Raw genomic sequence first — 24,213 nt, forward strand, 5'->3', positions numbered from 1 at the left:
GAGGTCGTCTCCAGCGCCCGACCCGATTCTAATGTTTTCGGCCGCGGACTTCCGGGCCTTCGTTCTTTACGTTCCGCTCCGAGTTTTTCTTTTTCTGTCCCATCCCTGAGTTTTTTTTCCTTCGCTGAGAGCGCGGAAACCCACGTCGCGGAAGGGTTGAGGTTTTTCTGTTCCTTCCTTTTCTTGAAGCCAACGAACCGAAAAAAAACCCGAAACAAACCCCTCATTCGTTAGCCCAAAAACCTCGCGCGACTCGCGGGTGTCGCGCCAACTCGCGGGTGGTGTTCTGGGGCGGGGAGGCGACATTCTCGGCAGCCGGTTTTTGGCTGCCGGCCTTGTCAGGGTCGTTTGGCACGCGGTGGGATATGCGTTGGCGGCAGGACGCAACCGCAGCGTGCCCGGGCGAAAGTAAACATCGTCAAACGATCCATAAATTTTCGGTTACCGCGTACGCCACGGGGGGCGCTGGGGGCCTGCGGGGATGGGGGAGCCCGGATTTCCCGGATGCGCCGCGCTAATTAAGTTGGAGGGAAGCGTGGGTCGGGTGTCGGGGGCAACAAATGCAATTAACCGGCTGGCATGAAGCGCCCGGTGGCGACGGAAAGCAGACGCGCGAGGATTTGCAAGGATTTCTGTCCATCCCCGGCCGGTTCCCCGTTAGTCCGAGGATGAAAAATGTGGCAGCAAAATGTGTGAACACCAAGCCAGTGAGCCTGTGTGAGGTGTTTGTTATGCTTTTCCTTTTGTCGACAAGCAAGTTTGTGCGCTTCGGTTAAAGAATTGGGTATTTATTCGCTACTCTACTCTAATCACATAAAGTGTTTTCCAGAATGAAAGTAAATGAAGGCTACATTCATTTGTACTGTTAACTGTATTTTTTCTCTAGAAAACACAGAACTTTATAGAATGTTGCGAGAGAAAGCCAGTTAATTTGGGCTACACTGGACGAAATCGTATGGATCTATTTTTGAACCATGTTCCATTCAAGTCCATTTAGCTAAAAGATTCAATTTTCAGGAGAGTGTTAATAAACATTCCAAGCCCTGGTAGCCTGTTTGGTACTGTAAATAAGTAAGTGTGGTGTCAGTGAAGTTTAATGTACCAAAAGGAGGCCCAACATTTACACACCCGTTGTCCGGTTATCGGTAAAAATTATTTGGGTTTCAAAACAATCTTCGAACTAGATTATATTTTAAAAACATATTAAACTGCATACTTTTATAATCAATGTGACTATTATACCTGTTCTACATGAACCTTGTGCAACCTTCGAAGGCCAAAAAGGTCGTCAAGGTCGTCAAAAATCGTCGAAGGTCGTCAAAAATGACAACACCAACTCGAGTTAATCGAGTAGAGTGATTCTCATTTACGATTGTAGTAAATAGCATGTAAAGATTCAAAATTCCGTGTTAAATACACGATAATAGCCTACAAACGATTCGTTCTGCGTTAAAAGCGATCACGTTTGAGAGGTTTAACGTTTGATACGTTTTGCTTGTCAAATGACAAGAAGGTAGCTAACCTTGGCTAGAAAGTAAATGTAAAACTAATAAGAGAATCTTGCAATGGCCAAACCCATCGATTTCTACTTCTGCTACTACGAATACGGACAAGCACAACATAAGCTACATTAAAGAATCATTGACCAAAATAAGGAAAAGCATGGAAAGATTTATTGTTTAACTTGACAGCCACTTAAAAGCCAATTAACACACTTTGATAGTTTAAATTCAAACGTGTTCAGTTCAAAACATGTTGAAGAAATTTGTCAAAGAAGTTGTAAAAATACTACAAGCTGTTGTGGTTCGTTCGAAGATCGTCTACGCAGCACCGATTGATCGGTTTCCAAGCAAAAAAACGTCAGTTCGAACGTTCTGACAGTGCATCGTTACTTTAATAACATTTCTTTTATGCCCCCTGGCAGTATCGAACTAATCGATCAACCTCAACATCAATCTATGACACATTTTAAGGCTTGGATCCATTTGAGAAGCTGATCAATGGCCCAAAAACTTACTATTTATACAGTACATTGCCGTTGGGGCTCTGTCGAAAAAGACCTTAACGAATACTTTATTCCAGAAACTTCTAGAAAGCTACAAGATCCTCGGACCTTCAGACCTTCATTCAATCGGACTTCATTGTCATGGCCAATCCAGCAAGCGATGTCAAACTGTTGGGAAAGACCAATCGAAGGTAACATCGAACTATCGGAGTAGCCACCGGTGAGTCGCATGCGTGGGACATTAAAGCTTGGAGCCGGCCCATTCAAAGCCGATTCAGGGAGTCAACCCAATCCCACCGCCCAAATCGAACCCGGATACGGTTAACGATCTCCCCCAACGAAGCAGAAGACGACAACAACGCACACACACACAGAAAAACACCCGACTTGGCAACCGAAAAAGATGACCCCCGCTGATGACCGTGCGATCATCGTGGGTTTGGCGCAAAATCCTTTCACTTCCCGCGAATCGGGAACCCGCAGCGCACGATCCCGCTTCCCCACGCGGGCCTGGGCCCATGGCCTCGAGGAGAAAGTGAAGTCGCGAGAAAGTAAACAAACCCACCCACCGGCGGCCACTTACCTTCGCATGATCGGGATCGGGAACGTGTAGCGGCAATCGTCGGAGGCCCGAACCGGGATCGAGGCGGCCGCCGCCGCAGCATTCGCCGGAATCATGGCGGCCGGCACCATGGTGGCCCCGAGCGGCAGCGTGGTGTAGGGAGGTGGCAGATGGCTGTGCAGTATGTCCGGGATGATCTCGAGGGCGGGCGGGGACCGGTGCGGATGCAGCAGAGCACCCGGCCCGGTCCCACCCGGCGGTTCGAGCGGGTGAATGTGCTGCATCCGGTTCCGCGCCTGACGCCGTTCTCGGCGCTCCCTCCTCCGATGCTCGCGAGTGCTAAACTCCGACCCACCGGGTCCCGCCATCGCACTACACCCCACCAACACGGGCGACAGTCCGTGTAGTAGGACACCGGGTCCACCACCACCACCGACCATCCCGGTGGAAGTCAGCATCGGCACCGAAACCGGAACCGGAACCGGAACGGGAGCAGCGCAGGCGTCGGTTTGCGCCTCGGTTGACGTGTAGGTGCGATGCGGGGTCGTCCCCTCTGGCTCCCCGCCCTCACTCACCACTGCTGTGCCCTCTTCGCACTGGGCCGCACTAGAAACTTGCACCGTATGCTCAAACGACGACTTATGCTTCGCCACACTGCCCCGCGCCACCGGGGAGCTTCCACTGACACTGGCCCCTTTCGGGTCGGCCTCCCGCTCACTGACCACCGTTACACTGCCACCACCGGTCACTGCCGTTTCCCCGGGGGCGGCACCCGGAGGCGATGACACTCCACCCGCCGCCCGATAGCAGCTCACGATGCTGACGACGTCGTCATGCTGCGGCCGATTGTTTGCGCCGCCGTGCTCGACCGATCCCCGGTTCACCTGGATGGTCAGAGCCGACGACGACGACGACGGGATGTACACACTGGTCCTGCTCCCTTCGGTCCCGGCCGAAGCGACCGCCGCGGCCACCACCGGGTCGGCCGCCGGAACGTTCAGACGCATCGCGCCGAGCAGACCCGGACCGGAACCGGAAAAACCACCCGAAAGAACCGCCTGCGAACCGGACGCGGCGCTGCTGCACGTCGTCGATCCGATTGTCGATACCCCGGCGTACGTTGTTACGCCGTCCGCTTTCCGCACACTACTAAATCCATCCAATCCGTTCGAAGTACGGCGACGACGAGTTTCCTCTTCCACGGTGCACGTCGCCGCGAGTGTGTGTGCCGCTGGCGATCGCGGCACCGTGGTGTTGGTGTTGCCGGCAACAACGGCACCAGAGGGAGCGAGCCAGCCGGCCGGAGTGGGAGCGAGAGCTCCGCTATGTTGCGAGCTATGTTGTTTTGAAAAATGTAGGTCTCCGCTGGCCGGTTGGTGGTGTTGGTGTGGCTGAAGCATCGCGGAAATTATGCTCAACCGCGGTGCATTATTGTTTGCTCCATCGGCGTCGTCATCGACGTTGTTGTTGTTGTCACTGTTGTTGCAGGTACCCTGGAGGTTGTTGTTGTGAGTGTTGATGCTCCAGCTGTTGCCGTTACTTTCGGCACTGTCGCCTTCAGCCTTCGGCTGCTGCGGGGTAGAGAGAGAAGGGCCACATGTTAACAAGACAACAACCCATCGACAGCTTTTTAACACGCCGCTCACACAGACACACACGCAGCGCAGCATAATAACTCGAAGCAGCGGCGCAGCATAACTCTCTTGGTCCAGAAATCTCGCCCAGCCTCGGCGCGGTGAAAGGTGGTCGATTCAGCGTCCTACGCCACATGTGTGTGTGTTTGAGGCGCCTTCGGTGCCCTTCTCAACCGCCCGGACAAAGATTGTGCGCGTACCCAGAACCAGGGGCGTGTGAGGCGCAGGCGCAACTCGAGTGGGCCGAAACAAGCCCTGCTTAGGGGTCCGTCCCGGGGATGATCTACTCCGCGCGAAGGGCGGTCGCGTTTGAACAACCACCACACCGGGTGACCCATTTATTGGTGCAGAAATCCCCGGGCACTTCGTTACTGTTCCAGAAGATTAATGGAACTTTAATCAACTAACGGTCACAATTGTGGTTTTAGTCCCACTAATGCAAAGTTTTGTTGATGTTGATAAGGTCATCGCCCCACTGGACTTTGGTTCGTATGCATCAACGACCTATGCTTCGTGTGGTCCGGATCTTGCTTTATGTTGTTATGCTGGGCGACGTTAATTTGTATCTGGACTGTGCTAATGATCTTGATACCGAACTTCAAAATTAACAAACTAAAAGAAGTCCTAATCAATAGATGCAATAATTCTATCCACCCAACAATTCGAGAGCTAATTATCAGAAGTATTTAAAGTTACCTAATTGTAAGATTTTGTTGGTTATTAGTTATAAGTAGAATAAAATGAGTCAATGCCACGTGGCACAACATATAATTTAAATAGATTTAAATCGAAACATTTTAATTTCAATCATTTTGATACATTAGGCTTTTTAAATATTATTTTAAATAGCTGCAATCCCATGTGAAATGTCTCTGTACTGTTATGTAATCAAACATTTATGTCGAATGAAATTCCAATAAAAAAAAACTTGATACGATTGAAACACCACGAAACATGTTGGCCCAATAAGTCCATAGTTTTTCAAATGAAGCAAAGGATTTTTAACGCAAAACCGTTTCGCTTGTCAACATCACAATTTGTCCCATTGTCTTATCCTTTTTAAACTTAGGGATTTTTCGAGATCCTCAAAATACGTCTCTTTGAAACCATTTCTTTGGGCTTGGAAACAAGAAAAGGTCTCTTGGGCTTCATACTCCTCCCATGAAGAGGATTTGGTGTGCTTTACGTTGCCCTGGGCTTCGCTGATTCCAACACCATGCTCAAACGATCTCAAATGCCTGTAGATAACTAGGATTCCTTTCGTGAGTTTCCAATCATTAACTAGATCCCTTACAAAAAAGTTTGGCGAGAATATCTCCTTGGTTATGCTTGTGAGGCGGGGGACCTCTCTCTGAGCGTGTTGGATGTTGTTGGATTCTCCGTGCATAGAATCAGTTCGATCTGCCGTCCAATCCCGCAAAAGATCACAATTTTGTCAAGAAGATCAAGGTTCTGACAAAGAGGATCAGCTATTTTGACAACAGGATCTTGTTTTTGTTAGGTGGATCAACAAAGTTTGATAGGTTAATCCGACAAAAGATAGTCGTCGAGCAGGAAAAGACAAGTGCATAATCGCGTCGATCAGTCTGAAATTTCGTCTACTTGAAGATGTTCTTCAACACATTAATTTATTGATCTTTCGTATTTACCCTAAATTCACATTCATATTTACCCTAAATTGTTCATCTAGACTCCCGGTGCGTTCAACAGAAAAATCAATTAAAATAACGATCAAATTATTATCGTATTGCCGCGGAGTTTCAAAACATAAAAAATCATAATAAAGAAAATATAATTTAACCTTTTCCCGAATAATAATGATTGGTTAGTGTGTTTTGTGGCACAAACTATCAGCGAAAAAAAAACTAATGACCATTACCCATTCGTTGCTGGGCCTGGGCGCTTCGCAAGAATCTCGCTCCACAAATCGCTTCCCTTCGACCTGACCGACCGCGGCCGCAGCATCGCGTCCTGCCGTGCGGTTCTATTTTCCCATTCGATCCACTGCCGGCCGCGGCGACATGGCGCGTCATTTGGCGCGAAACCGTTCCCGTTAGTCCGTTCGATTGATGTCTGCGCATGGAACCCCCGTGTTCCGGGTTCTGGAGGCCAACATTGGGCCAACATTGTACCGTTCGGTTCGGTTCCCGGTTGCGGTTGATTCGAACCAACCGGCGACTGGCCGACTTAAGGCACAATTTTAAGACCCAACAGCGTTGAACACTATGATTATTAATTTGCCACAAAGCCGCGCGCTGGTGGCAGGCTCGGTGCAAGTGACACACACCGTCTGTGGCTGTGGCCGTGCCGGGGTGTGTTTGTGTATAATCTTCTATTTGTTTGCTTTCGAGCCCGGTTCCGGATCGGACCGACGTTCGTTCCGACAGATTAGCCGATTAGAAAGAGTGTGAGCCCTTATAGTGTGGCCGATGGTGCTCTGATGGTGCCGGCCATGCCGTGTCCGGTTTGTCCGGCCGACCCTGGCAGCTGAGCAACGGATTACTGGCCCCGGGCCGGCGATAAATCTGTGCGCAGTTAATTTACCGATGGCATTAGATGGCATTAGATGGCAGTGGCGTCTTTGTTGCTCTCTGATCTGACCCGGGCAGGATTCCCTTGTGGCTTATGCTTCGGCCGAGTGCATATGATTCGCTTTTGAGCACCATCAGGTACTTCCTATCGATTCCTAGGTCGGTGCTCGGTGTGTTCATCCGGACAAAGAGAGGCCTTTGTGGAGAAGTACCAGGGTTCTGATGGGGCATTGTTGGTCTACGACCACAAAGAGATGACACAGGCCTTAAGGTGTGGCAGCCTTGGAACCTGACATTAAAGTACATTAGTATCGTGCTCTCCTCTACCGTCCATGACGCAACGAGTGACATCAATCGCAACAACTGGGCGTAGTAGTACCTTTGTCTAGCCCAATGTACTACCTCCGATAGTCAACCGCCAAGTCCACCGATCGTCACTTTCCCCGTTTACTATCTTCTTCCGGTGGTTCCCATTTCCCGACACACGCACCCCCGGAACCTCCGGCTGGCGACTGCTACGGGACCGGAAGTTGCGGGTTATCGCACGCTTCAAACGATAAACCACACGTGCCACGAACTGTCGCTGACCGCCAGAAACCGCAGCAGCACATCAGCGCGCTGGGCGGAAGGAAATCCGAGACCCTTCCGCCAAGTCCGGCCACAAACACACTTCAAACGCTACGTCCGGCGCGGCTCATTAGTGCTTAAGACCCGTGTCTCAGTTCGCTTATCAGTCGCTCGTGTCTCGTTGGGTTAGAGTTTCTGGTGAAGCTCCTCCGACACCAAGTTCACTGCCACTGTTCTGTTGGCACGCGACGGCGCGATAACGCGAGGTCTAGAAATGTTAGTGTCAGACCTGAGGGCCATGCCTTATCGATGGCGCGGTCGGCGGTACGTAAGACACGCACGAACCCATTGGCAGCTGGCTGGCTGCGTGCGTGACGCGTTCCGACGGATGCGCCTTCCGGGAACGCCGGTCGAACGGTCATCGATACTTCGATACCTACCGAAGGCGAAGTAATTGCAACGCCACAGAAAGTGAGGTCAGTAACTCGTCCACGTGTCGTCCCGAGTGACTCTCAAGATCGCCCCCAGAAATTGTGTGGAGCTTTACGGTAACTTGAACACTCCGCACTCTCTCTCTAAAGTCCAAGGGTCCATTTCACTTCACTGCTTCGCGAAAGGATCAACGCCAATTTAAGGGACTTTCTTGGGCCAGTTACGTCTGGGCGCTGAGATCTTCGCACACACGCCCCGGCCGGGTCCCGTAATTGGCCCGTATCATGGCTCGGAACATCGGGACTCCAATGGCACTCCCTGTCTCACTCACACACACGGTGAATCCGCCGTCCGCCGCCGATGAGCCGCGATTGAACGCTAATGAATGACACAAAACGGGAAACTAACCTGATAATCGGCCGGGTAGCTGTCAGCGACAGCCCAGCCCGTGGATAGCGGGTCGAGGCCGAGCAAACTGAACGGGAGCGCCGACAGGGGCTGTGGCGGGGCATCCTCCGTGGCCGACCGAGGTAATCGATGCCACCGGCCGACGAACGGAGCCTGCAGGGGAAGGTACTGTTGATGCTTCTCGCTGACGCTGGTCTCCCCGGACGGCCACGGGGGCTCTCCGGTGGCCCTCAGGCTCAGTGCCGTGGTTGTTGGGGCCGTGAGCCCGTGGAAGCTTCGACTGCCGCTCGTTACCGACGCCCCGTAATAGGGGTGACTTCGTTGGCCACCGGAGTGCCAATCGGTGGCCGCGAAACCGAGCGACTCTACGCCGATGTCGGACCCGGGATCGCAGTAGTACGGATCGCTGAACCGCTCCGTACCCTCCCCGAGCCGTGGTTTGGCCGCAGTTTGGCGGTTGGCGCGGTAACTCCATGCGGACAGACTTCTTCGCATCAGCGACTGCTGCTGGCGCCGCTGGTCGTGGTTTGGCCTAGTTCCGAAGAAGCTGGTGTTGGCGGTGCCATGTCGGTGCCGGTGCAGCGCGTCCGACTCGTCGGAGGAGTCCGACTCCGACAGTGGGTTATCGTACGGGGTCCAAAGCATCGATGAGAGGGCCTCCTCCACGTCGGGCGGTTTCCGCTGGGTGCGCGACTGTGGATTCATCGTGGCCTAGGATCGCGGAACCGACTTACGACTCTCCTTCGAACGCCAAGAATTGGACTCCCATCAGCTCACGCGAACCGCCGACTCGGCGGCGGCGGCTGTACCGATACCGAGGAACGTTCCATCACACGACCCGTTCGTGGCTAATTGTGGGTGCATTGTGGTCCGAGTCGGGTGTTCGAGTGTCACTTGGCCGACGTCTTAAACACCGTTTCGGGTGTAGAGATTGTGCATTGTTTGCCCGCAGGCTTCGGGGCGCGCGTAGTTGTTCAGGAATTCAAATTAGATGATATTTATGTTTGTCCGCCGCACACTCGCCGTGCCTCGGGTGGGCTGGCTCGGGTCCGCAGACAGAAGTGAGGCAGAGAAAAAACCATTATCTGGGCTCCGGGCCATCATTAGCATCCTCGTTCGCCCGATCGACCCGAATGTTTGGCGGATTCTCGGAGCGGACCATAAACAGAACTTAGCAGGCAGACTTATGACGGGCTTCACGATGAGACCGACCTCTTGTCGGGACTCTCGTTTTTTTTTGCTCCACACGTTCGTCTTCTGCACGTTCTTCCGTTCCGTTCGTTCGGTTCTCGGTTCTGCAACGATTCTTCTCCGTTGCCTCCGTAGATGTGGTCCGCGTCTTAGCCTGGTATCCTTTATTTTTCAATCTCCATTAACTCGCGGTTCACGCCGCGGTAGCATTCCCGTCCGCGGTGAAGCCACCGGAATGACACCATTTCAGCACCTCACTAGCAAGACGTCGCTGCCCGCGACGTCGGGATGCAGACGGATGATGCTGCGGCGACGGTGATTGAGATGGCTGCCTGCGAAGGAAAAACCGGTCAGCGAGTGGGAAGTGGAGAACGAAAATGAAAATATTAAACAACCCGCCCCGGCTTCCGTTTTTCCATTCCGTTTCCCGAGCGCATGAATATGCATGCACGCGGCTATGCTAATGCGGTGGTGGTGGTGGTGGCCGGCCGAATGAATATTAAGTTTGTTAATGAAAAATGATAATTCAACTGTTGGTTGGAGCCACCACCTCGTTTGTGTGGTTCGTGCGGTTTTTATTCTCATTTTCCACACCGCCGAGGCCGCGAGGCCAATGCCACGGCGGCGGTGGCGGCGACGGAGGATGCTGCATCATCACGGTTATGATTTAGAGATTCCAACCTGGCGAGCCGGGAAAAGGACCCACGTTTAGCTGCACAATTAGTAAAAATCTTTTAGAAAGACACACACACACATGCGAGCGGCCTGCGGCCAAAATGCGCCCACAATAACATAATGCTCGCGCATAATCACCGTGAAAGTTATCAAATGCTCCGGGCGCCGGGACTCCACTTCGGGAAGTTTAATGGCGGGGGCCCCCTCAGATGGGGTTCAGAAGCGGCCCATCAAAGTCGGTGCGTCGCGAGAAACAATGGCAGCGCCATTTGCATTCTGCAGCGCTGAGTGCCTCACGGTAGCGCCTATGAGCCTTTTGCGTACGATGAATTATGATCGGGGAGAGCGTACATAAACACGAACTTGGGCCCCGGACAAAGGTTGACCCTGTGGCTGCCGGCTTCCGAAGTGCACCGCTCCATGGAGGAGGCTCGGCGTGGGACGGGTTTTGTCAGGAAAATTCGATTTCACTAGGTCAACAGTTTTCTCCTCGACACCGACCGACGAGCCTTTTCCAGCCAGTGCCGAACGTCGAACGGGCTCCGGAGGTTTGTTCCGGTTTCCGGTTCACGAATAATGGCTTAAGGAACGACAGGAGGCCGACTGTTGCAACGGCAACGCACGGCCCTTTGTGGCCGGGCTCTTTTGTTGGAAGGCAACGCGCTTTCGGGACGATAAATATTCAATTTGCAAACTCCGACCAAAGACCGGCACTGCTACTGATGTGTGTGTGTGTGTGTGTGTGTGCGGAAAGGGGCCAAATTAAGTCCTTAATGCTTGTGTGGTTTTTGCTCAAACGATTTAATTCAAATCCTGTGCTGTGGCGACCACGGCGGCAAAAGGGGCTCCGGCTCGACACTCGAGCATAATGACCGCATTCTTGCATCGAGTTCGTAAATATAGGCGCACAATAATACGCACCTCATCCATTTTGAAAATGGCCACCGAAGCGACGCGCCCCGTCCTTCGGCTGCGTTGCGTCACGTTCATCGCTGACGACGACAACGACGGCCGTAATCTAATCCTCGTTCCGAATTCAGCATTCCATAAAGCATGAATGATGTATTAACTTCCGACCGGACGGCCGGTGGCCGGTTTCTAAACACTCATTTACGCTGCGGTTCGGCCCCGACGGTCGCGCTTTCTATTTACACAACCACGTGCTGCGCGCCGCCATCTTTTGACCGTTAAATACTCCGAACCGAACCACACACGTGAGCGAACTCGCCCGCGCTTCGTTTTCCTTGAACTCCACACTGGCCGTGCCCGTGGACGAGAATTCGATTGTTTGCCTTACCCTTTTAGTTGTGTGCATTGTGCATTCTGCGCACCGCGCCTACCGGCTTCATCGAGCATCGACGGTCCGTTTCGTCGAGTGCGCGCGCAGCCCGAGCCGAGACACGAACCACCCGAGGCGTGCGGCTTAGCTCAAAATGGCCGGGGTTTTCAGCAGTCGGCAGCACACGACGACCAACACGAAGGCTACCAAAGCCCAAAACGGATTCGCCGGCCGCGGGTGCCGATCTTCCGGCTTATCGAGGGCGGAACTTCCGGTGCTCGGACTAACAGCCACCGGAAGCACGCGGTGGTACATACTGCACCGGACGCGACACTGGGGGCATGTTTTCGCACTGTGTTACCCAGAAAGGACATCGTTCGTTAATCAAGTGGAACACTACTCGGGACGCGTCCAAAGCGGACAGCATACCATTGCAACCAGCGCTCCAAGCAGAGACCGTGAAACAGATGGCCGCAGCAGGTTAGGCACACGTCGCTCGACAGCAACTCCCAGCAGATTGGGCACAGCAACTCGGCAAAGGGGGCGGCAGCGCGGTGCTCTTCTGGGGATGAACTTTCAAACATTACACCTCGGCACATCACCTCACGAAGGGTTTATGGAGGGATAATTTTAAGCACACACTTATATTAACTTTCGATTTCTTTCAACGTTTCCAAAAGTGATATTTTCCAGCGCCCCAAAAAGGTTTTAAAAGGTGTGCAAAGCCACCGTGATGTGCCTAAAACATAGACCACCATCCAGGGCAACTTTGATCCGGACTAGAATTCTCCCAAGAAGTAGGCACAGTAGAGCGCAACCGAAAGTGCTTTTAAATAGCTGCGTCTTCCTGTCCTTTTTTGTTTAATGGACAACAAAGTGTCCGCTAATCTGCGGCGTAAAAGCGAGTGTCGTTCGCTCGTCGATTAGGTGGATTAATTTAGAGCATCGGTACTAATTACTCTCGGGGAAAGTTTCGCCCGAAGTGGCGCCCAGGTGCCAAAGTGCCGCGCCGCGCTTGTAATTGTTGTTGCTCTCGGTTGGCAGGACGAACGGAAAACTCACTCTAAACGGGGCAGCAGCATCCAGGGATAAAAATGCCATTGCATCCCGGAGGCCACGCCACCCGGAGGGGGCGCTTAGGTATTAGCGGCCAGCTCCGGGCCGAAGCTGACCGTGGAGATTGGGTCCTGGCGCCGAAACACCGGCGCCAGGTGCGGACAGCTGATGCTTGGAGTGGAAAAGTTTTACTTTCTTTGCCACATTTTCCCCGCTGCAATCGACAGCCGGGTGGGCGGGCGAACGGGCGGTCGAGTGTGGGCGAAGTGAAAGCATTTTCCTGTCGAAAGTTGCACTTCGTCATGCGATCCTTTTGCAGCAAGTGCCGCACTGCAGGACCTTAATCATTCTTTCGTGTTTTGAACGACTTCCGATGTAGTCGTACACGGAGCGCCGAGCTTTCTTCGACCCACTTCCGGCAGGTTTGGTGTGCGGTGCAATCGTTCCGATCCTTCAAGGGCCGGTTCTGTATTTGCTCCGGGCAAAACGTCGCGGAAAGCTACATTGGTGCTGGTTGCCGGTCGCTAAAGGCTAAATTAAAAGGAACAACGTTTAACAAGTTGTAGCGTTAAAGTTGAAAAGTTGCACCATGTCGCGCCAAATTCAAGTGTCGATTCAATGGTGTCTCCGCGTTTCAGTGGCGCAAGACGCTCGTCCCAAAACGGGGAGCATTCTGCAGTGGCCGGTCGCCGTTACACGCGCCGGTCAAGGAAAAGTTTCCTTCAATTAGCATGAATTATGGACGCACCGAGTTTCGAAGGACATTTTCTGTTTGGCACTTTTTTATACTTTATTTCCCTATTCAAGGAACGTTTTCTTTTCATCAACACCGCCCGGTCTTGTTTTTCCCAAGTCGTTTCGCCCCCCCCCCCCGGGGCCATCCGGTCTATTATGAAATCCGGTTTGGCACTCGATTTTCGGAACCAGAGCCACACAAAAGCAGTTCGCGTAAAAGGATGGAAATGGATTCCCCATTGTGTTTGCTCGGCGCGAAGAAAAGTTGTGGCCGCGTTGTTTCGAACCAATCGAGTTTGAGTTAAGGAACCGCCGCGAAGCCGAAGAAGCAATCGGATGGTGGTAAGTCGGAGTCGGGGCCTCTCGTTGTTGCGGTCGTCAGCGTCGTCAGTCAACTTCTGTCGCTCCCGCCAGTGCCAGGCGGAGGCGAAGTAAATGTAATTTTAAAGCAAATTTAATTCATCCACTGTTGACACGAACCTACAACCGCCGCCCGAGGGTTCGATGTTGTTGTTTCGCCGTGTTACGTGAAAGTTATCATCGTCTTCGTTGGCTTTTCGTTGGCTGACCTTTTTTTCAACGAACACAACAGCAGGGGAACGATAGCGCTAACAGTTTAGGCCGTAATGTTTGTTTTATTGTATTGCAGACCTTTAGCTTTAATTTCACAAATGAAGTTTTTAAATTCAAAAAGCTTGAGGCAATCTTCTTGCTTCGAGTTTGTTTTTACACTTTACGTAGAACACCATAGTTGCAAAGAAAATAAGAACCACGAGTGACCCTTTATCTGTTACACCTTTGGAAGTAAAAAGATCTTTTCAGCTAGGTACTCGTGGTACTTCTTAAATTTGAAGTAGTCCTTGCTGTATCAATGGGCGCCGTTACACCTTTGACCAATCCCAGCTCACGAAACGAAGAGCACGATCAAGCTGTAACTAAGCATCAAGTTAATAACAAAATTATTCGCGAAGGTTCATAATTTTTAACGATGATACCAAATGGGCCACAATGGGCTGATCCGATACGGTGATAACCTTGCTAACCTAGATCTGAGACCAAGAATACTCTCGTTGCTCGCAGAAACCTAGTTTTGGGCCGTTCCGTAATCCGATCACGTTTGTGCCCGCCTTAAGGAGACGGCAAGGAGTCGTTTTTCTATGACGTATCGAAATTCGGTCCCTTTTCTCCGTGCCGACTGTTCTTCATGCTCGGGATCTTGTCTGTTTTGTGGCCTGTACCTTGTGAATCATTCTGCCCGGGTTCGGAGCTCGGGTGGCTAGCGATCCACCCGACGAAAGTTACCCATTTGCAGCTTACCTAAAGATGATAATGTTAATCCGATTAAAGTCGCTGCAAAAGGCGAAGGGCACACTTGCGGGTGCTGGTGCCGGGCGCGCGTGCTATAGCTTTTGGCCGATCCGCTCCGGTGCGCATCCTTGCCAGTGGTTCAGGTGACTTTTGCTCAGTACTTTTTGCTCTCTTCAACGTCACCGCGAACCGAGAATGAATGTGGAAAACGCGAACACCGGAAGGCCTTCGGAGGTCGCGAAGCAAAAAAAAAATCCCGAATCAGCTTCGTCCCAAACATAATGGCTAAGCTGTGTTGCGGAAATTGAGTTAAACATTCTCGCCGCGCCCGGTGCGGCGACCCAGAAAGCCTGTACGACGCGTATACGCTAACGATCGTATCAGAAGTAATGGGTGCCTCACAGATCATGGCCGGCAGGCTGGCAGGGACCCGGCCGTCGTCTTATGGCCCCGTCGACCATGTGTCGAGCATGGTAATGGACCAATCCGACTTTGTCTGCAGCCTACGGGCCGGAGCACACGTACGGCCGGCGCTCGGTCCGGGAGTGGTGATGAGTGTGCCATGATTAAGACATCGCTTACCCGCCATCAGTACACACACGCCGATAGCGAATCTCTTTCAGCGGCTCGTCTTTTTGCCACTCCGGGAATTGGGGCTAGCGAAATAGAGCTCGCCGTCGGCCTAAAGATGCTCGCTGATAGGCGAACCGGAAAGAGCGCCGAGGGAGCTTTTAAGCGCCCGTGAGCCCCCACGCGAAAGGAGCAGCAATGGAAAAAGAAAACGGGAAAATCCTTCACCCATGGGGCCGCGCCAGGGACCGAAGGCCGCCTCGTGCTGGCGCCTCCGTCAGCGTGCCGTCCTTTCTCGTATGTTTAATGTCAGTGGGACAAATTTTCAAGACTCGACCCGGCTCGGCGACTCGGTGTATTGACTTTGGCGCAACTCTGTTGCGAACCGCCTGCCGGGTGCGCGCCTTTTTGATGCCCCGACCCGTGGTACCAGCGTTGCCATTCAGCACGTGACGTGACGAACGTGTCACATTCTGGGCCACGGCGCCCGAGCACAACGACGAGCACGGCCCATTTAGTGGAGGCGCCCCGTCGTTCACGGTGTGGCTCTAAATGTGGACGCCACCAGGAACGAGCAAGACCCGGCACGGTCTTCGCAGGACGGCGTCTCTGGTGTGCCGTCAAGACCTGGCTACGACGGAGGCAACGGCTCAATTTGCATAGATGACTGCGCCAGATAATGCGTCCTTTTTGGTGGCTGACTCCGGGCCATGGCCGGACCGAGGCAGCTAGGCCACCTTTCTGGCTTTGGCGCATCATTCACATAATATTCTCGCATATATCATAAACTACGTGGCGAGGCGAGGCCACCCAGTGCCGGGCGGGGCGCAGGGCGTACTAATTGATAAAAGTTAGCACGACGAGCGATACCGAGAGTGTCACAGAGAGCGAACGTAAATGGAATTATAATCTCGGCAGCGCCGGCAACTTGACACCCGACACCTTCGGTGTGCGAAGAACGACGTGTGACGTGTAACTAACGGTCCTTAAGCGAAAGGTTTCATGTGGGCCGGGGCCGTTACCTTGGCTTGGCAAGGTCGTCGTCGGGCGTCGTTCTTTGCAGTGTGGCTGGACCTCCGTAGCGATACTGGCCAGAGGTGGCGATCCAGTAATTGATAGTTCGGTGGGCGGGGGTTTCATGAGAAGAATTGAAATGGACTTTCGTGCCATTACTTACGCTGTAGTCGCCATTTCCCAATTCTTAAGCCGCAACGCAGTTCGCATCAATCAGGCCAAAGGTCGCACCTTAGTACTAAATTATACTTTGGGATACTTTGGAACCATCGCCGTTCGAGGCATTACATTTCACGTTCCGCTTCAGATGTAATTATGCTTTCGCATGATTTATGGAGCCACCGGAGGGTGGGCTTAATTGATTTAAATTGCTTCCACACCACAAATCACGGCCAACCGGCCAAAGGATTCTGCTTCCGCTGCTCTGGGGCCAGCATCTAGCGAAACCGTTGGCGAGGCTTCCCGCAGCCAATAACCGTTAATTTGTGATTAAAAATTCCATTACTGGCTGGTTGGGCCCAAAAGGGGTTTCGTGACCGACACCGACGCGGACCGCGGACTGGGAATTGAAACACTCCCGAAAGCACCGCACGATGGGTCGATTAAGTTGGTATCGGGCCGGGCGCCTGGCGCCTGGGCGGTGTTTCCGCTTTCTTCAAGGAGTCGGTCGAGTATCACGGCCACCACGCGCCAACTTCTAGATGGTGCCAACATACACGGCGAAAGTTTGTCCATAAATCACAACTCAGCTTTCGCACCTGGCGGTGAGGTCCCAAGGCACATTACACGACCCTCGAGTAACGCCGCCACGTCCTTTGGGGGGAGGAGAAAGTCGATACTATTCGCCCCGACACAGTGAGATGCTGTAACCGGCCTTCTTTGGAAAGCTTCCAATCAAAGGCTAATTAGAAATTTCGGGACCCCTTTCTGGCCCACATGCTAATCAAATGTTCCTTGGCTACCCTTTTTGGGTCCTTCTTGAAAGTTTGTTACTAAAAATAACGAAACTCATGCCAACCTTCATAAAATGTGTTAATTACAATTGCCTGACTCTACTGCGCAATTGGCACAGTTGAGTTAAATGAAGCTGGTTTGCAATTGTGTCAATTTTACCCCATAGATCATTGCGTAAGTATTGGCATCCTAAAGCAAAGCAGTAATGTGTGCGCCCTCCGGTGTAATCCGCATGTGTCAGAACTGACCACACCATCGCACAGTCTAGGCATCGTAGGACCACGTTGAGGACTTCGTCAGGAAACAAACACCAATTACGACCGAAAATGGTCCTACGTGGCACTTCGGTCAGAGCCCCAAATGGGGCAATAAGCACTTCCGTACGGCACACCCGAAATGGTTGGACCACCCAACGGCAACGGGTGGTGTGACAAAAGTGAACCCTTTTGCTACCCGGAAACAGCCAACACCAGCAGCACGCGCTCAGCACATTAATCAATCCACCCTTTTTTGTGGGCAGTGAGATTGTGGACCATTGAAGCTCTCTACGTAGTACCGGGTGAGATGTGGCGGGCGCTGTTTCGCCTAAACGACTCTACTTACCGTCGTCGTCCCACCGTGCAGGATTTCAACCAGGGCCACCAGTTTCTACGGCTCAGCTTCCTTTCCGGACGGTACCCACAAAGCGGAACACCGCAACGGATAACGTGCGAGTCCTTTGTCGGACGGGCTACTTAAAGGCTGCTACACACTTCATTGGGGACTCCCTGGCACTAAGACCGGATTATAAGGGTCGTTTGCCGGCTTACGATTATACCTTCGTTTACCCTCTCCGGGACACAACTGTGTTCGAACTGTTCGGCGTGTTGCCCGCGCCTTTCTCAACACGTTACGACACACTCGGCGCGAACCCGATTGAGGTCCGATGAGACCGTTCCGCGGCGCCGTTCCGGACGCGGTGGATTTTCGCACTAGACTGCCGACGAAAACCTACCGCAACCGTCGAAGCGAGGGTGACCGCGTCAGCCGAAGCCGGAAGCGAACGGAATCATCTGTGCAGCTACCAAAAACACAGACCCGAGCCCATCGTGGGGGGCCTTCGGTCGGTGGACGGTGGATCCTGCGCATTGGCCATGTTTTCGTCCCCAACGAGGATCCTCTGAGGCGTTGTTGTTTGGCGCCGTCCACGATGGCAACACTGTGCGAGCACATGTTTCCGTTGGAGCACGTGTTCTGGCTTGCCGCTATGCGGCAGGTCCTTGCGTAAATGGTACCTGAATTAGATGTCAAATGAAAACATTTTGAGTTGCCATTTACGAATTTCTACAGAAATAGAAAACATATTTATATAGAATTTTTTGCATAATTAGCTAATTAAATCGATGCATAGCAAAAAACAGTGCTTGGATATTTAGCAAATACTTGGAATTCTATACTCTCCATCGTCTGTCTATACGGTTCTGTGTTGATATTTTTCACTCAGCAGCTTATTCACGATGAACTTTATTCTCATAACCCTTTATTATGTAATAGAATATAAAATAATATTTAATATCATTATTTACCATAGGGCACGGGTTTCGCCACATAAGCATCTCAGTGGGGCCGACATTTTATTGCTTCTGTCGAGTTCTCTGTTTAGAATTTCAATACGCACTTCAAATTCAAAGTAATAACTGAATGACAAGCTTGTAAATTTATTAATATTCCTGTTGCCTTGTTGATGAGAGACAATTGAAAATAAATTGGTAATTGTAGAGACATTTGAAACCTCAATAATAAATCATTAACGCTCAACTGTCATCCGATTTTCCTATTCGGGAAAACAACATAAACAAGTTTGACATTCCAAAACGATCAAAATTACGTTTCTGCTCGCGGTATGAAGTCTTTCGGTAGCGAAGAACGAAGAAGCAAAATGTCGGGCAATAAAAGTCGCGAAAGACAGATTTCCAGCTCACCAAACATGGTAAGTGCAATTTATTGAAACTAATTTCTCGTCACTAATGTGCGTTGTGTCATTTAGCCAAATGTTTCAGACATGAGACCAAAACCTCGCGAACCTATACACAAGACGCGTCGGCTTTCGGTCGAACACGTTGAAAACTTGTACCAAGTTTCTACGACGGAGGAATCCTACACAGAAACGAGCACAAACCAAACTTTGTTGGACCTGCTAGACGAACATGCTTTGCTCCGGGAGAATGCGGACCTCACGGAGGACGATGACGGCGATGAAATGGAACGAAGTGAACGAGAGCCGTCACTGGAACCGCCCTTGAGCATGAGACAGCATGAGCCGCTGCCTGTAAACGTTTCAAGGAAGAGCTCAGTTCAGTACGAAAACACTACGCCGAGGCATACGGTTCCACCACGATTGAACTCGCAGAACACTGAGGGCATTGGCAATTTTGTGGTGATAGTAATTTTTTCAGCCATTTCCTTGCTGGTGGCATCCTATTTGCTTAGTAGCCCGAGCCCAAAACCCAAAGTGCCAGTGTGTGTCCGTTTCGACACATTAGAATCCAGCTTCGCAACGGTTGACGATACGTTGTGGGATGCACTAAATGTAAGCTTGCAACGTGCCACTGGAGAAAGACGGCGGCGGGAGCCCGGCACTTTCCTATTCCTGCACCACGGAGCTACCAGCACGATGAATGGATTTATGGAAAATATCACGAAAATAACTACCGGGTGCTTCGGTGGCACGGAACCGATCCTGTTGGACAGTCAGTATTTCAAACGTTCCGACATCGAAGAAGACTTTGGTGTGTTTATAGCTCAGCAAACGTTGCCATTAAAACAACGTGGAGTGATGGTCGTGCGAAACCTTGAGGATATCCCACCGAAAGCAGCACAAGCCTTCCACAGCTTTTGTGATCCTGAAGAGCCACAGGTGGACAGGGCGGTGATTTACTTCACGATGGACACATCGAAAGTGGAAACTGACCCGGACAAGAGGGAAGCGATGAGTGCATTGGCAAATGCCGAACATTTGTTGCATCGGTTGTGGGAGAAGGAGCTTCGGCCAGAGGTGCTTGATCCGCTGATAGTGCGCCTCACAGAAAATGTATATCGTATCGTTTAAATGTGCGTATACTTATTTTTTACATTTTGTTCGATAAATTATTAGTCTCGTACCAAAAGCATTCAAAATAAAACAAAATGCTAAGTATTTACGGTGCGTCCTTGATGTAAACAAAACGATAAACTTATCGTTTCATTGTCCCTACCAACGTATTGAGACGTTTCCAAAGGGACGGTGGTCAGAACGCAGCTGTCAGATAGCGGAATCGGTTTTTCATTTTGTGTGGACGCGCGTAAATAAAAAGATTGGTTTGCATCGAATAGATATAGTTACATATTTCCGGTCAGACTTTCCCGCCCTGAAGCACCATGGCTGGAAACAGCGAAACGATCCGTGTGGACAAAGAGTTAGATCTTTCGAATGCTGGCCGCGGCGTGTGGCTCGTGAAGGTGCCAAAATATATGGCCAACAAGTGGGAAAAGGCACCCGGCAACATCGAAGTGGGCAAGCTGAAAATATCCAAACAGGCAGGCCAGAAGGCTCAGGTATCGCTCACACTGTCGGATGCCGTTATCAACATTGACCCGGCCGATGAAATTCCGCGCGATCACCGATTGGACGTGTCCGTGGTGACGAAGCAGACGCTCGGAGTGTTCTCGCACGCCATCACCACAAACCGGGACGATCCGGTGCCGGAGTGTGAGAAGCAGTACATGGAGGGGCGCATCGTGCAGAAGCTCGAGTGTCGTCCATACGCCGACAACTGTTACATGAAGATGAAGCTCGAATCGATCCGCAAAGCGTCGCAACCGGCCCGGCAAGTGAAATCGTTGGAGAAGATCGTGCACAACTACAAACCGGTGTCGGACCACAAGCACAACATTGAAGACCGCGAGCGGAAGAAGGCGGAGGGTAAGAAGAGTCGCGAAGATAAGAATGCGGTGCTGGACATGCTGTTCAACGCGTTCGAAAAGCATCAGTACTACAACATCAAGGACCTGGTGAAACTGACCCGCCAACCGATCAGCTACCTGAAGGAGATCCTGAAGGAGGTGTGCGATTACAACATGAAAAATCCACACAAGAACATGTGGGAACTGAAGAAGGAGTACCGGCACTACAAGGAGGACGACAAAAAGGACACGGACACGGCGAAAGACATGTCGGACAGTGATAGCGATTGAGTCTGTGATCTTTTACTGGGTTCGTGTCAGCTGCTATTGTGTAGGGCCTGTAAACTAAGCAAAGAACCTTTATTCTCCAATTTTAACATAAATATATACAAGAAACAAAGCTACAGCATGTGTTCGGTTTTGTTATTCATTATCTTTTTCTCTTTGCAAAACCTGAGTGATCGTTTACATTATCAGACCATTTGCTAAACAATATCGCGCAGCATATAGCTTTAAATCGAAGGAGAAAACCCGGAAAACTGCACCTTCTGCGTCCCGCGCCATGCGAACCGTTTCCAGTGAGAACTTACTAGTGTTCCGAACAGGGGTCAATTGAACGAGTACTAGCCTTGCAATCCTTGTATCAGTTGAAACTAGCAGAAAAGTCAAACCCAAGCACACACACCGCAAGGAGGAAACTTAAAACACTCGAAGAGAGAACCGTTCGCTGCTGACTTCGGCGGGCCTGGCTAAACCTCGCCAAAGTTAATGTGTCCCGTTTTCTGTGCGTGCTGTTGGGCCTCGGTTTGGCCCTTCAGGAAGCAGTCGCAGTCTATGCACTTTAGCGTGAACTTGTTCACGTCCGTGTACTGGCGTGACGATTTTGCCTCTTTGGCCAGCTGCTCGGCTTGCAGGTACACTGAGTTGTCCTCGATTGGAAAGATCGTTTTCAGCGGTTCACCCTGAGTGAGAAAGAGGACAGCAATGTTACCCCATTTCTACCACTAGACAGCCGAATGCTTACACTGGTAGATTCCAGGTACAGTGGGTCGTAGTGAATGCCATCGAACAGCAAAAATGCTCGCATTCCATAGTTTTTGTCCTCCCCGAACCGATTGATGATGGCGTTCGTGATGTCCACGACATCAAACTCGATCCCGTGGTACGCGGACAGAATGGAAACCTCAATAGCACCACCCCACGATTCCGGCTGCAGTATCCAGGCACAGTACTCATCGTTTGGTCGCCCCAGGATACCCTCGTTGTACTCCTGTTTGTCCGAATTGACGGTGGCCGCAATAATTTGTCGCATGTACTGGCTGTTTTCCGGGTCCACCTTTCCCGTAAGCACGAATCCTGCAGAAAGAAGGATGACCAAGGTCAAGCTCACAGCAAGGGCAAGGCTCGAAAATGGGGTCACGCAATCGATAGATCGATCCGTTTTGGAAGCCGGCGTACCTATGCTTGTGAAAAGGCACGAGTTGTCCGCCGGGACGACCTTTTTCAGCAGAATCCCTCCATGGTCCGTGCTTTGGGCCGCCAGCTCTTGGGCGAGCTTTTCGTCCTGCTCCAACCGCTTGGCTTCCAGCTGTTGGCGCTCTTCGGCGGTTAACGATTTTTCCTCCACGATCAGTGTGTCCCCATTGCTGATGCCCACCACTGGCAGGTGGTTCGCTTCGTTGGAGAAATCGAGCGGTTTGAAGGGTGGAAATCCAAGCACCACGTGTAACGCGTCGCCCGGAATGTTGGTGAGCTCGGTAATGCTGCGGCAAATTCGGAAGCGGATATCAATGAAACCACACCGTATCGGTATTGTTATGCGCGTAATGAAACATTGCTTACATTATCTTAAGGTCTTTCACTGTCGTTGTGTCTCGCAGCTTGCTCACAATATGCTGCTGGCCTGATTTGGTCTTGAGCTTCAATGAAAACCCCATCGCTTGCGCAAGCACCGTGGAGAAACGACTCGGGTTAGTTTGCGGCGGTACTAAGAAACACGGGAAATTTGGTATTCTCGAAAAGGGCGAAGATTGTGTGTCATGTAATTGATCGCCAAACTGTTATCTGATCCACGAAAGCTTTGGTATGTTTTTATCCTTTTAGCTGTTTTCGGAAAAACGTAAAAATAATCAACACTGACATTCGACGTGTGCGGTGACAGTGACAAATCGGTGCAAAGAAAACGTTTCGTACCGCAACGCCAATCAAGCGACTTCCGAGTTGTTCGAATGTAAAGTGGATGACAAACTTAGTTTTCCTTATTCTATTACGTTCTATACGTTCTCTATGCGTTCAGGGCCTTTACATATTAAAAGGAGTTAACATTATGCGAAAACTTTAAAAAGGATTTTCAAACTCGTTTAGCTTGGCCTACTTTTCACCCAGCTGATTGGTGGTGTCAGTTTTTATTTTGATTGCCACTTTACAGTGAGCTGTCAAAGTGCACAAACAAAACTTGGTTTCTACAGCACAAAGTACCACTGCAAGGTAAAATTGGCTTTATTTAAAACAACTTATCCTTACTTATCAGGCTACAACTGCCGAGCGGTCTTTGCCTGTTTCACTCAAGTGTTAAACATTTTCTCTTTTTGGCTGTTTTGTAGAATCACCATGCTGATCGATCCGCGTCGCCCTGAAAAGGTTCAACGCTACAAGCAGGTTGACTCGGTCAACCAGGGAGCGGGTGTCGGCGATGATCTGATGCCCGATTACATGAATATCCTCGGTAGGTGTAGCGCAGACCCAGTTCATGTTCACCGCACTTACACGGTTTTTGTGGCTTTCTCTTCTCCCAGGAATGATATTTTCTATGTGCGGCCTGATGATGAAACTGAAGTGGTGCGCGTGGTTGGCACTTTACTGTTCCTGCATTAGCTTCGCCAATTCACGGATCTCCGACGATGCTAAACAAGTCCTATCGTCCTTCATGTTAAGCGTCAGTGCCGTGGTAATGTCGTACCTGCAGAACCCAACGCCAATGACGCCTCCCTGGCAGTCGATGTAACTTCCACAAAGCGGAATCGCATGTCCAACGCACATAAAGCATATTTATAAGAAGGTTTTTTTTTCTACGCTAAGGACCATTTGCCTCACACGGAACATAAAACCGCATTGGGTACGCCAAAGATGAAATTAACTTTGATATTACTTCCCAAACATCCGAAGACGGTACTTTTCCGTGCCCGATCGATTTTGGTGGGTTAGTTTACACCGAAAATCATCTGCTGGGTATTTTCACGTGCCACTGCATCAATAACAATCCGAAACAACAGCGATTATGTGATATTTTCACGGGTACATGGAACGACTTTACAGAAATGCGGTATTCGATCATTCGTAACGTAATAAACTGGAATGGTTGATAAAATATT

At 51.0% G+C, this 24,213-nt stretch overlaps 5 protein-coding genes across 5 annotated transcripts in view; 3 read left to right on the plus strand and 2 right to left on the minus strand.

Moving 5' to 3' along the window:
- Positions 1-8,844, minus strand: part of LOC128279089 (uncharacterized) — a 99,284-nt gene extending 90,440 nt beyond the window's left edge. Inside the window, exons 1-2 of the mRNA XM_053017811.1 lie at positions 8,140-8,844; positions 2,589-4,135 (exon numbers count right to left, since the gene is read on the minus strand). Coding sequence (XP_052873771.1) covers positions 2,589-4,135; positions 8,140-8,844 — 2,252 coding nt within the window. The remainder of the gene's footprint in view (positions 1-2,588; positions 4,136-8,139) is intronic.
- Positions 8,845-18,808: 9,964 nt separating this feature from the next.
- On the plus strand, positions 18,809-20,056 carry LOC128277962 (uncharacterized). The gene is made up of 2 exons (XM_053016579.1): positions 18,809-18,890; positions 18,948-20,056. Exons 1-2 carry the CDS (start codon positions 18,840-18,842, stop codon positions 20,007-20,009), a joined length of 1,113 nt encoding a protein of 370 aa, XP_052872539.1. The 5' UTR covers positions 18,809-18,839; the 3' UTR covers positions 20,010-20,056.
- A 185-nt stretch (positions 20,057-20,241) lies between these two features.
- LOC128277964 (general transcription factor IIF subunit 2) lies at positions 20,242-21,238 on the plus strand. Its single transcript, XM_053016582.1, has one exon. The coding sequence runs from the start codon at positions 20,318-20,320 to the stop codon at positions 21,131-21,133; it is 816 nt and encodes a 271-aa protein (XP_052872542.1). The 5' UTR covers positions 20,242-20,317; the 3' UTR covers positions 21,134-21,238.
- On the minus strand, positions 21,176-22,936 carry LOC128277963 (ubiquitin thioesterase OTU1). Its single transcript, XM_053016580.1, has 4 exons — positions 22,685-22,936; positions 22,301-22,605; positions 21,867-22,198; positions 21,176-21,804 (listed from the first exon to the last, which is right to left on the minus strand). The coding sequence occupies exons 1-4, from the start codon at positions 22,777-22,779 to the stop codon at positions 21,592-21,594; spliced, it is 945 nt and encodes a 314-aa protein (XP_052872540.1). The 5' UTR covers positions 22,780-22,936; the 3' UTR covers positions 21,176-21,591.
- A 192-nt stretch (positions 22,937-23,128) lies between these two features.
- On the plus strand, positions 23,129-23,974 carry LOC128279091 (protein Asterix). The gene is made up of 4 exons (XM_053017812.1): positions 23,129-23,132; positions 23,311-23,329; positions 23,446-23,567; positions 23,638-23,974. Exons 1-4 carry the CDS (start codon positions 23,129-23,131, stop codon positions 23,844-23,846), a joined length of 354 nt encoding a protein of 117 aa, XP_052873772.1. The 3' UTR covers positions 23,847-23,974.
- Positions 23,975-24,213: the final 239 nt, after the last annotated feature.

This window comes from Anopheles cruzii, chromosome 2 (assembly GCF_943734635.1).
Source record: "Anopheles cruzii chromosome 2, idAnoCruzAS_RS32_06, whole genome shotgun sequence".
Lineage (NCBI taxonomy): Eukaryota > Metazoa > Arthropoda > Insecta > Diptera > Culicidae > Anopheles > Anopheles cruzii.